The sequence below is a fragment of the Zootoca vivipara genome, chromosome 2 (assembly GCF_965207765.1).
Source record: "Zootoca vivipara chromosome 2, rZooViv2.hap1.1, whole genome shotgun sequence".
NCBI lineage: Eukaryota > Metazoa > Chordata > Lepidosauria > Squamata > Lacertidae > Zootoca > Zootoca vivipara.
In genome coordinates, this window is record NC_142584.1 from 98,583,196 (window position 1) to 98,596,429 (window position 13,234).

The 13,234-nt window shown below is 42.7% G+C and overlaps 1 protein-coding gene across 7 annotated transcripts in view; it reads left to right on the forward strand.

Annotated features, from left to right (window-relative positions):
- LOC118080061 (cadherin-related family member 3-like) overlaps positions 1-13,234 on the forward strand; it is a 44,124-nt gene that overhangs the window by 8,302 nt on the left and 22,588 nt on the right. For all 7 annotated transcript variants that reach the window (XR_015948289.1, XM_088662449.1, XM_088662451.1 and 4 more), the window contains 3 exons: positions 2,187-2,275; positions 7,533-7,633; positions 12,749-12,859. Coding sequence is in view for 6 of the 7 variants with exons in the window: in XM_088662449.1 (XP_088518575.1) it covers positions 2,187-2,275; positions 7,533-7,633; positions 12,749-12,859 (301 nt within the window). In the remaining variant the exon portion in view is untranslated. The remainder of the gene's footprint in view (positions 1-2,186; positions 2,276-7,532; positions 7,634-12,748; positions 12,860-13,234) is intronic.

The window sequence follows — 13,234 nt, forward strand, 5'->3', positions numbered from 1 at the left end:
TTCAAAAGGTTCACACCCTCTGACCTGTCTTTGACCCCCTTCTACCAATATGATCTGGTCACATACACATGAGACTACTGTAATGTTCTTTATATGGGGATGCCTTTAAAGACAGCCTGCAAACCTCCGCTGGTTCAAATGCAGCTGGCGGAGTCCTGATGGGTGTACAGCTATCAGCTTCAATAGCACCTATATTATACAAGCTATCACTGGATTCCATTGCATTTCCAGAACCAATTCAAGCTGCTAGTGTTAATCTTCAAGGCCCTAAACAGTTTGTGGCCAAACTGATGAACACCTCGCACCTTGACCATTTTGCCTGTGCGTTAAGATCTCCACCAGAGATCCTATTGGTGTGTCCAGGGCCTAAATCTGTAGGATGGGTAACCACAAGAAAGAAGGCCTTTTCTGTGGTGGCACCACACCTTTGAAATACCCTCCCAATGAAGCTATACCTGAATAGGGTTGCCATATTCTCAAAAGCGAACAAAGTTTTTTATTTTCTTCTTACTCAAAGTTGTTGAGCTTTTGGGGAATAAGTTGGGGAATAATATTAACTCCCCTTACCATACATTTTGCCGAGTGGCTGAAAATCCACTTGGATGCCATTTTTCACATGTATGGCAGCCCTGCGACCAGCAGGTTACATCTCAGGCTTTTCAGAAGGTCACAGGCCCATTTATTTTGATTGCCACTCCCTGTGTAATTTTTTGTCCCTGTCACTCAGTGGAAGTTGGAATTTTTCATTTCATTTCACATTTAATTTGTATAGGTAAAGGGACCCCTGACCATTAGGTCCAGTCATGGACAACTCTGGGGTTGCGGCGCTCATCTCACTTTACTGGCTGAGGGAGCCGGCGTACAGCTTCCGGGTCATGTGGCCAGCATGACTAAGCCACTTTCTGGCAAACCGGAACAGTGCACAGAAACGCCATTTACCTTCCCGTCAGAGTGGTACCTACTTATCTACTTGCACTTTGATGTGCTTTTGAATGCTAGGTTGGGAGGAGCAGGGACCGAGCAACGGAAGCTCACCCTGTCACAGGGATTCGAACTGCTGACCTTCTGATCAGCAAGCCCTAGGCTCTGTGGTTTAACCCACAGCACCCTACCCGCATGCCATTTTTAATTTGTATACCGCCTTTCTATTTTACAATACACAAGGCGGTTTACAAGCTGAAGAAACAACGAATGTACACCTTATTATAATCTAATCCAATACAACAATGTGATAATAAAACATAACTTCAAAACAAGCAACTAATATCAAATAAAGTAACATTCAACAATCCATTAGAATAGTACAGTTCTTCCTCTAAGCACAGCTCCCTTATGAGGACTCCTAGGGCTGGAGGGTGGGGCAAGTATAATGTTATTTGAGTTTTGAATTGGCTTTCTCTTCCTGAGTATAGCAGTGTAGAGGAGGTCCAAGTCAGGGGGGAGGGAGGGCTACAGAGAAGCAATCATAGCTCTGCCTCATAACTCTGAGCCAGTGTGGTGTAGTGGTAATCTAGTGAACTGGGTTCGCATCTCTGCTCCTCCACATGCAGCTGCTGGGTGACCTTGGGCTAGAGGCACATCTTTGAAGTTTCTCAGCCCCACTCACCTCACAGAGTGTTTGTTGTGGGGGAGGAAGGGAAAGGAGAATGTTAGCCGCTTTGAGACTCCTTCGGGTAGTGATAAAGCGGGATATCAAATCCAAACTACTACTACTACTACTACTCTTCTTCTTCTTCTTCTTCTTCTTCTTCTTCTTCTTCTTCTTCTTCTTCTTCTTCTTCTTCTTCTTCTTCTTCTTCTTCTTCTTCTTCCTCTTTGGTGTATTTTGCATTGGCCCTGCCTTTCTTTTGTTCTAGGAGGAACTCTCCTAGACCTTGGTCCCTTTTGCAAATCTATCCATGGAAGACAGACTCTGGGTCCAACCTTTGCTCCTAGGATACCTTCTATCCATAGAATATCCCAAGCAGGGGTAGGAAACACCGTGTCCTCCAGATGTAGCTGGACTCCAAATCCCATCAACCCTAGCTAGCATCGCCAATTCTGTTTTGATTGTTTCAGGATTTTAACATTGCCTAAGGGACGTTGTGAGAAATCGAAATAAAGAAGCCCGTAGGTGGGAATTAAAGCTGCCAGGTGATTAGATAATAATAACAAATGAATGATTCATCATCAATATCTATCTGCAGCTCCTGAAATTTATATCACAGAGGATACCCTGCAAAACACAGGAATTTTTAGAGTCACTGCCAGAGACCCGGAGGGAGCCCCTCTGAAGGTAATTCACAATAACTCTTAGACTTCTATAGCTTAATCTACGGAAATAAGGTGGGGTCTCAAATTACTTCCCCCCACCCATGTTCTGTAAATTGAATATAGGGGAAATGGGCAAAGCTTCACCTCTGTTTGTCGTGTGTGACACAGACACAGAACTCTTGGCAATGTAGCACGGTCCTTAAGAATGTTGGTCTGGGACCAGGAAGACAATTCAACCATGGTCTTGGGCCAGTTACTCTCCCTCTCTCCTTCAAACCTTCTTCACAGGATCGGTTGTATGCACTGACTTGAGCTTCTTTGAGGAAAGGTGGATTATACATGTCTTAAATAAATAAAAAAACCATGGGCGTATCGAAATTGCAGACGTGAACAGCAGTGCTGCATATGGTGGCTTGAAGATCATGCCCTTCTGATACCGGTGTCACTGCTGGGGCACTGTGGGGCAGGGTAGCAGCGAGGAAGACAGGGTGCTGTTGTGCTCAGATCCTGCTCACAGGTGTCCCATGGGCACCTGGTTGGCAACTGCGGGAACATTTGCACTGCATTGCAGGCCCAGCAGGCATGAAGAAACATAATTCCACATTTATTTATTTATTTTAAGTTGCTTTTGTTCCTTGCTGCTTCTTAGGCCATCTCTCCCACAGAGAGAGAGGAGAGGGAGGGAGGGAGGGAGGGAGGCTTAGCTGCCAAGTCTCCCATTTTTCGCGGGAAACCCCCGTATTTTGTTGCCATTTCCCGCTGTTATCCTGAATGGATTTATATCCCGCAAACACCCCCCCCCCCGATTTGGAATGCAGCTCCTGCCGGCGGCCATGTCCCGGCTCCCGGCTGTCTGCACATGTCTGGACATGCGCAGAAGCGATTTCTGGTGCCCAGATATGCAGACACGGGCAGCCCGGCACCGGAAATCGCTTCTGCGCATGTCTGAACATGTGTAGAAGCGACTTCCATTGCCGCTCTGCCCATGTCTGGGCACCGGAAATCGGGCAGCGCCGGCACCGGAAGTCGCTTCTACGAATGTCTGGACATGTGTAGAAGTGACTTCTGGTGCCGCGCCGCTGCTGATCCCGGATTTTTCAATCCGGGAGTTGGAGGGTATGGAGAGAGGGAGGGAGGGAGGGAGGGAGGGAGGCTGAGCAACATGCTGCAATAATTGGGTGGTTTAAAGTCCAGAATGGAGCTGGGGGAAAGAGAAGACAGCTTGCCCCCTTACATCTGGCTCCTGACCTGAGATTTTGCCCCTTCCGTCACGTTCCCCAAAGGAAGAATTTTCGGTTCTCCCCTAAAATTTTGGGCCACATATTGTGCCTTGGCAGCCCCGCATTTGGGGGGATACTTTATTAGGAGATTCATTTCAAAAATAAAATAAAATAGTCATCTCCACGAGTAGTAATTATATAGCAAGGAACGATACTTTAGCAATACCTGTAATTAAGGAAGAGTTTGGATTTTAATTATAAACTGCCATCTTCTGCGGTTGGTAATTCAGCTATGAAACAAACTTTAAACACCAGCAAGGCATTTTTCAAGGTATGGAACAGGCCTTCAGCTTTATTTATGATTATAGCTTGTTCCCTCGGTTGTTTTCTTAAAAAAAAAAACAACTTTGGGGAAATTCATGCTAAGTTTTTCAAATGCTAGGCTAGAATATATATTATTCAAAACTGTGGATGTTCCTCCAATAAGCACGACTCCCTCAGGTCTACTTTTGCTCTTGTTTTATGACATTATAGCACCAGTGGGAATTGTACAACTGCAGCCCAGATTGAATGTTGTTACCTTCTTCAGTGCAAAAAATAAAAATAAATATATCCAGCCTCAAGTCATAGACCCATTCCCTTTGAACAAGCAGATTCCACATGATAGATCAGTCCCCATGAAGTGGAATTTAGCGTTGTCTTTGGGCACCGTTTTATTTCAGTAGTGTTGTTACTAGGAACGGGGCAGATCTGTCCATTTTGTTTTCTCCCGGTTTCTCATTTTTCAGTTCTTCACATTTCCACCTCAATTTGAGAGCTATGTCAAGAAACAGCAATTTATTTAAAAACCAAAGAAACAATTTTAACAAGTGGGACCTGCAGCAAAAGGTTGCAGGGAAGTGTTCCTGTTCAGTGGGCCAGCCAACCAGCCGTGTCCTTTAAGAGGGTGTACCATTAGAGGGCTTCCCATTTCTGTTTTCCAGTTCTGACTTCTGTGGTTTGTTTCATTTTGTTTGCTTGCCTCCCCTTGAGAGTTGTTTTTATTTCTGCAAACATTGGCTGACCCCCCCCCCCAGCATGCTGATACCTTCTGCTCATTTCTCAGTGGCTCCATTTTGTGTTTGCTACTGGTGTAATGATCCAGTACTGTATAGCTAGTTGCATATATAAGAAGCACAGGCATCCTGTGGATTTGGGGGAGTTAAAATGTGTTGTTAAAGTGTGGATTCGTGGAGAAGGTGGCTTTTGCGAAGGATGCTGAAAAACAGAGGGTGCAAGAGCACGCTTTCCAAATGGAGGATGGTGTCAGGCTTTGAGGACTCAGCTTTCTCCACCCCTTTGGCTGTAGACAAGCAGGGCAAAGAGAAAAGAGTCGCTTGCCATTTAAAAAGTCTTTAATTATCACTGCAAAAAAACAAAGCAGCCATTCTCGGAATGACGGTGTTCCCTATTAAGGTTTCCACCCACTTCCCCCCTAGTGACTTCCACGCCTTGCAACCTGATCTCGCAACCACTTTGCTTTCTAGGTTGCCACCTTATCTGCTCGTTGTGACCTTGGGTTGGGCAGATGTAGTCTTTCAAGCAAGAGAGAGAGTCAGTTAACTCTCTCTCTCCCCCCAGTTCTTCTTCTCCTAGCTGTTCATCCCTCCCAGTTCGTCCCAACTTTTGTCTTCAGAACTGTGCCCCTCTGCAAACCGCTGCTCCAAATCTATACTGTCCCACTGCTCCTGGGCAGCCTCAGGATCCTGGTCAGGAGCAGGGGGAGGGGGAGGCTCCCACCATTCCTCATCAGAGCAGTACTCCTCAGCCTGGTCTCCAACAAATGGTGATAAACCACACACCCTGGCTTTGCCCAGCTCGAATTACAGGCATGGAGACATAGAAAGAATATGAAAGTACGAGCCAGTGTTGTTCCCTGGTCTTGCTGCAACCATTGCCCCTGTCAAAAGGATAAGCCTCTCTTGAAATGGCACAGCAAGTTCTGCCAGGGCATACGATTCCTGAACATTCATACCCTCCTTAAGACTCGATCCCTGTCAAGGGCCTCCTAATCCACTTTTAGAAGTATCTGCACATTATTATTTTTGTTAATGTCCCTGGGTGACCTTATCAAATCCCACAGCACTGAGATAAAGCACTGCTTGTATTCAGCCAAGCCCCACACAGAGTAGACCCATTGAAACCAATGCACATCAGTTAGTCATGTCCGTTCACTTCAGTGGTTCTACTTTAGGGGAAAGACTTGTGTTGACATTTAAGCACTTTCTGCCCGGGCCCTGTTTCCAATGGCCAAATTCCGGCTATGTCCGGCAAATTCCGGACATATGACAAAACCTGGTGGTAATACTGTATCTATAATCCAGACAAATTTAAGCACTTTTAAATCTCACAGGTTTCAATGAGAGGTAATTAAGATGTTTGCTCTCTCACTGAAATCATTTGGATTGAAATCACTTGGATTGAAAAATTGCTTTCAATCCTTAATGTGGCCTTAATGACTTAAAAAATCTCCAGGGAGCACCAGCAGATTATTATCCATCTGCTGATAATAAAGACAAGACAATCGCTCTAATACAGAGGTTATTTGTGTTCTCACTTGCTGGCTGTAATGGTTCCAAAAACTCAAGCAGGAAACTTCCTTGTTCCTTCAGCAAACTTCCAGTCTGCCTGTTGCCTAGTAACCATGTGTGTCCTTTTGTAAACAGAAGTAGGTTTATATCAGACTGTAACAAGCCATCAGCCGCATTTTGTTTGGGGGGGGGGGGGGAGGAGGAGCTTTTATAACATTACTCTTCTCTTTCACATTAAAAGAAAGCCAACCCATATGAATTAGCACAATGGTCTTAGGGGACAGCAGTTGGTTTTAGGCGATGGCATTGAAATAGTGGGCACAGATAGGGTTGCCAGACTCAATAGTGGACAGGACTTCTGTGCCTTTAATTGCCCTGCTCTCTTTTGAGTCTGGAAACCTTAAAGAGAAACCAGCAGACCCTTTGTTTAATTTCCAAGCAAAGGGTCTGCTGGTTTCTCTTTAAGGTTTCCAGACTCAAGAGAGAGCAGGGCAATTAAAGGCACAGAAGTCCTGTCCACTATTGAGTCTGGCAACCCTAGGCACAGGAGTGGCCCGAGCCATTTTGCTGCCTGGGGCAAAAGGACAAGGCATTCCTCACTGTGCACAAAATCTGACTAGGATGGTAACTGAATCATCCTTAAGCACCGGTGATGGTACAGAGCCCCCTCACCTCCACACCCTAGGGCAGGAATCGAAGACTGAATGGCCCACATTTCTAGCCACTTTCTGATCCTCAGAATTTTCTGCCTGAGGCAGCTACCTCACTTTGCCTCATGGAAGAGCTGGCCCTGAGTAGATACCTGGTGGAAGGGAGAGAACCCGTGACAAATGGTTATCTCCAGCTATAAACTCTATAAGAAGGACAAGGAAGGATATACCGGAAGTACTCTGTATGTCAAAAAGGAAGGCATTGAGTCTAGCAAGCCAGAGACTCCTCTCAAGGGGCAGACTCCTCGCACAGAATCATTGTGGTTGATGATGCTATTGTCCCTCTGATATAAATCAGAACTGGATCTTTAGGGAGTTTACAGAAGGATTTCTTCTTCTCTCCCCAGCAAGTCCACTTGTGCCACATCCCACAGCCCCACCTCCTCCAGAGAGGCTTATAGGAGCAGGGAAATAGAGGGGTGAGGAAATTTCCTTCAATGAACTTGTTTCATTTGACTTACTATAGGATATAAATCAAAATCACAAGTAATACAAAGAGCCGGTGACAACCAAAAGCAAATTCAGCCACCCTCCAGAAAATACAGTCAGAAAATAAATGTTGCTTTATGAGTAATGTTTTATATAGATTGTATAGAGATCTCTGCTACTATTGCTACTATCCTGTGGGTTCACTTGCAGAGGGATGGACTGGGCATTCAAACACAGCAGTACTTTTAATATATCAGACTACTGTATTACTTGCTATCATTTGTTTCCAATGTCTGACATTTTGCATGGACCGTAACATTTTAAAAATTGATGCCACCCTTTCCTACTAGTTCTCTATCGACATCTCACAGAATCTCACAGTATTCAAGATTGATGGTGCAGGGACAATTTATATGACAGAGACCTTCAGATCTGAACACAGTGAAAAGAGGTAAGCAGATATCTATTTTGTGGTTTTATTTTGTTCAGAAGTGGAGAAAATCCCAATTGTTTTTCATTTAAAATTATTTTCCACACGTGGTTGCTTGTGGGGGGAACAAACACTGCAAGAGCATCTGGAGGAAGGAAGGAAGGAAAGAAGGAAGGAAAGAAGGAAGGAAAGAAGGAAGGAAGGAAGGAAGGAAGGGCGAGCTTTTCCTCTGAGGAAGGGCAGTACAAGTTGTGATTTTTCTTTATCAACCATTACACATGCTGTACCATTTTATTATTTGTGCATTATGCGTTTTTCTGGACCATATGATGAATCACAGGACAGTGCATAAAATATCATAAAAACAATAAAGTAACCCTGGCATCGATTAAAACAATTCAAAACATAAAACAATGTCAACTGGGCACAATGACTATGCTTTGCTTCCACTAGTGGAGGCAGGTGTGCCTCTGAATACCATTTGCTGGAATTGGTGAGAGTGATGAGAGGCCTGCTGAACTCAGGTCCTGCTTGTGGGCTTCTCTTGTGGACATCTGGTTGGCCACTGTGAGAACAGGATGCAGAACTAGATGGACCCATGGCCTGATCAAGTAGAGAATTTCCGGTGAGAAGAGGTAGTCAGTGGGTGGAAGTGTCTTTTTTTAAAAAAATTAAAATTTAGCAAGTAACTTTTTCCTCAAGTCACCAATGACCCTATCATTACAACCAACTCTCACAGCGTTCCTTTTTTTAAAAAAAGCTTTTATTTATACTTTTATAATTAGTTTATACATTTCATTAGTTTTAGAATCAATTTAACTTTTCAAAGAATTGACTTCCTTCCCCCTCTTTCTGCAGTTCCTTAAATTTATTTTTTTAGATCTTCTGCATATCCAAATTCATTTGATTTGCTCATTTAATTATCTACTTTAAATATATACTCTTATGAAACTGCAGGTTATTATAGTAATCCGGCCAATGTTTTTTATCTGTTTGCAAGTTATCGGTAAATATTCAGTAAACCATTTTCATTCTTTTATATAAAAAAAGTTTGTTATCTTGATTTCTTATTCTTCCGGTAAGTTTCGCCATTTCTGCATATTGCCTAAGTTTTTGTATCCATTCTTCCTTTGCCGGGGACTTCTGCTTCTTTCCACTTTTGGGCAAGTAACATTATTGCTGGCTGTAGTATCATACATAAATAAATTTTGATACAATTTAGATAGTTCTGCCCCTATAATTCCCAGAAGAAAAGCTTCTGGGTTTTGTTTTTTTACATAAATTATTTTGAACGTCCTTTTCAATTCATTGTATATATTGTATATCATAGCATTCCTGTGACTCATAAGGAGTAACAAAACATCAGGTGTGTAAAATCATTAAACAGGTGTGTAAAATCAGCCACTGCCTGACTCTTTCAGTGTGGAAGTTCCACATCATGTGGTTGTATCATGTGACATCGCCCCACAGTTTAGTCAAGGACATAAATCAGGGTGAGCTGGGAAGGAAAGCCAAGGGAACAAAAACATTTTGATTTTTGCCCAAAGCTTAGAAGAACTGTTGATTCATGTGTATATGCAAAAATAAATTTAAATTAGCCATTTGAAAATGACAGGATGGAAAAAACAAGAATTGCTATTAATAGATTTCTTGCTTATTGCAGGGTTTGTTTGTTTTAGTTCATAAGCTTAAAAGACCTTCAGCTTTTAGCTCTGTATCTATTCTTCTGGTGGGATTCAGGATGTGCCTGAATTCAGAGTGGGGTAGAGGGAGTCTGGGATGTCTAATTAATTCTAACTGCCTCAATGCTGACCTCACCAGCCCTTGCAGGATGCGGCAGGGTTATAGCTGTATGTTAATAAGGCTGAACTACATTAATTAGTCATTTCCCTCTACCTGCATATTAATACCGCCTGGTGTTGTTTAAAAATAGAAGGTGTGTCTTTTTTAATCAGAGCATTTCTTACTTGGATATGCATGAACATGTCTAGGGAGAGTGTGCACAGCTTCCCTCTTGCTCCCTTCTTTTTGTCAAGTGGAAGAGAGACTGTTACCCAAATGAGATCTGGAAAGCTCTTCATCATATTCCCAGAGAGACTGCAGAGCTTTCTGCTCAACCAGAAGGAACTTCCTGATCTAATTATTCACTTTCCAATTACAGGCACTCATTGTTTATCATTCTAAGTTTTACTCCAGCAAGCTAAAGTGACAATTGAAGCCACCACTTGCTGTACCTTTCAAAGCTGAAACAAAATATTGCGAGAGACAAAATTTCTACTCTGGAGAGTTTTTCAATTAGGTATGATTTAACTAGCTAAGACAGACAAAGAGAAGGTAGAGAAATGGTACACTACAGAAGGAGTGGAAAGTTGCTCCTGGACATATTTGGCTTTCTCTGTAGGTCATTTATTTAGAGGCTGTTTCTGCTGCATTTCTACAACACAATGCCCATGTTCAAACAGTCATATCTTGGCTTATTTGGCTTTTTATTAGTAAAGAGGATGAGATAATTTCCTGGGACCTGATTCAACTATCTGGCCCTAGTAGCAGAAGCCTGAGCAAGGACTTACACTAGCACAACTGGGCTCCCTTTCCTCCCCCCCAAATGCTTAGAAAGCTGATTTGAGTTTTAACTTGTTTTAGTATTTAGGCCTTGGTATGTCTAAAATACATACATACAAAATGTGTATGTATTTTTGTGATTTTTTTATTTGTGATAATTTTATTGTTTAACCTCTTTCTTACATTGTTTATTGTACAAACTGTTGGAGGAAAGCAAATACACTTCCTTCTCAAGAGGTCACAGTTTAATGATCTAGCCCAGGCATCCCCAAACTGCAGCTCTCCAGATGTTTTGGCCTACAACTCCCATGATCCCTAGCTAACAGGACCAGTGGTCAGGAAGATGGGAATTGTAGTCCAAACCATCTGGAGGGCCAAAGTTTGGAGATGCCTGATCTAGCCACTCTCTGCTTGTAGTCTAAATTAACTCCAACCCTAAAAGCTGAGCCATTTTGTCTACTGTTCTCTCCAGATAAGATGTTGTCTATTTCTCTCCACTTTCTACTCATCCTGTAAATCATTCCTGCATGAATAAAGCCTTTGAATTCCAGAAACTGTAAATGATTATTCCAATCTAATTCACCCAAACTGCAAAGTCTGCTAACAAGTGGTGTATAAATTTTATGAGTATGAATACAGCATATATAATTCCAAGCCTCAGCAGATGAAATAGTGGCAAGGAAAACTAAGTGGTACCTGCCAACCACAGATGATAGAAAGCAGTAATCAGTAACTGAAAACAACTAAGCAAACCATCAAACAAAAGCTCTTGGGTAAACCAGAAAGCCTTCCCTTGGCCCCTAAAGTGTATTGAATTCGAGATAGTGGGTAGAGTTGCAATCAGGACAACATTCCTAGGGTAGAGTTACTCAGAAAGCTCCTTTCCCAGTGGCCACTTGTACCGCCTCTGAGTACAGGAACACAGGAGGTTGCCTTATACTGAGTCACACCATTGGTCCATCTTGTTCAGTATTGTCTACACTGGCTGGCTATGGCTCTCTGGGTTTTTAGACAGGGACATTACCAGGCCTATCTGGAGATACTAAGAAATGAGCCTGGGACCTTCTGAATGCAACACAGCTGTTATGCCACTAAGTCATGGCCCTTTCCAAAGCAAAGGCAGGGACATAGAATGATGGACCTTAAGCTGTTTGGTAGGTTTATATGGGAAGAAGCCTTCTGAGCACCTGGCACCAATTTTTATTATTTTTATTTCTTACCTGCCCTTCACCATAAGGTCCCAGGGTGAGTTGCAACAATGCAACAAGCAATTATGAAAAGTGGTACTGGTAAAACCTTTAAAATTACTAACAGACAATGAAATCTTTCCACCCTGAATGGAACAGGTTAAATTCATCAAAAGAGATGGATTCCACAAAACCAAAGGCCTTAAGAGTCTTGTGGCACCTTAAAGACTAACAAGCTTATTATGGCATGAATGTTCACGCAACACAGTCCATTTCATCAACTGCATGACATGATCCTAAATTGGCAAGACAGACACACGGAGGGTGGAGGGGAAGAGAAGAGAATGCAGAGAAGTGTGGTATTTAACACCGGTAAAACTTGCAAAAATGTATCATACATCTGATAACAAATGTTGGAAATGTAAAGAAAAAGAAGGAACCTTTTACCACATGTAGTGGGTGTGCCCCAAAGTAAAAGACTTATGGGAAAAGGTTTATAATGAGTTGAAAAAGGTGTTGAAAGACACTTTTATTAAGAAACCAGAATAGGATGAAATCCCCCAAAAGGACATTACATTCTTTCTGTATGCCACAACTGCTGCGAGGCTACTACTTGCGAAGAATTGGAAGAGTCAAGACATACCAACAATAGATGACTGGTAAGTGAGGATGATGGACTTTATGGAACTTGCTGAACTGACTGGGAGAATCCGCGACCGGGAAGAAGAGGAGGTGAAGGAAGATTGGAAGAAATTTAAGTTATATCTTGGAAAATATTGAAATATGTAATAATCTTTAGTGAAAGTGTTAGAGGCTGTCGGTGTAAATGTAGAGAATAGGTTAAGTTTAAAGAATCATATGAAATTCAGATGGAGGGGATTGGGGGGAGTCACATACCACTGTTTAAGAAAAATTATGAATTTATAAGTAATATCTGTGTTTGTTTGTTTTTATGTTTGTTTGTTTTTGCTTGTAAAATGAATAAATATTATTATTTAAAAAAAGAGAATGCAGAGAAGTGAGGCAGAAAGTGACAGCTACCTGAAAGCAAAATAGTTACAGTAACCAATTAAGAACACAGCAGAGTGGCCAATTAACAAGGTAGTGTTGGTGCTAATGCAAACAGCCTGGCATTAGTAAACTAATTAGCACATGTAGTGTGTTTTTAAAAACAACAACAGCACAGCAGCAATCTTGATGTAACCCACAGGTGACATGATTGAATTGCTTGATAACAGAGCAACAGTGTGTCCTGGAAGACTGATAGGTGTTCCTGTTACTTTCTGGATATCCCCGTTTATGATGTCAGAGAATGGTGTTGGGGTTCTTTGGGGTGGTGGGAGAGCAGGGTATCTCTACGGTAGATAAATATATAATTTGCTTGCAGCTATTCAGTGAAGGTGACTGTGGCTGATCCAGAAGGTCTCTCTGCGACTGGATATATCAAAGTGTTTCTTGTGGAAGTAAAGCACAGTGGGGACGTCTTTCTTAATTGCACGTAAGCATCCAAGGTAGTGCTTGGTTCTATAGGGTGTGTATCTTGTGCTTGTGTATAATTGATAGACTTTTTAAGAGACCCTTGACGGTGGAATGAAGTCTCTAGAGCAGTGATGGCCAAATGTGGCCCTCCAGCTGTTTTGGGACTACAATTCCCATCATCCCTGACCGCTCGTCCTGTTAGCTAGGGGTGGTGGGAGTTGTAGTCCCAAAACGGCTGGAGGGCCAAGTTTGGCCATCGCTGCTCTAGAGCTTCCTGTAGCAACATAGTAGGACTGCCGGGGGCGGGTCTGGGTGTGGAATGTAGGAACAGCTATCCATTTCCTGCTGTCTCAACTGCAGGAACAGGTGCTCATTTTCCCTACCCCACCCTAGT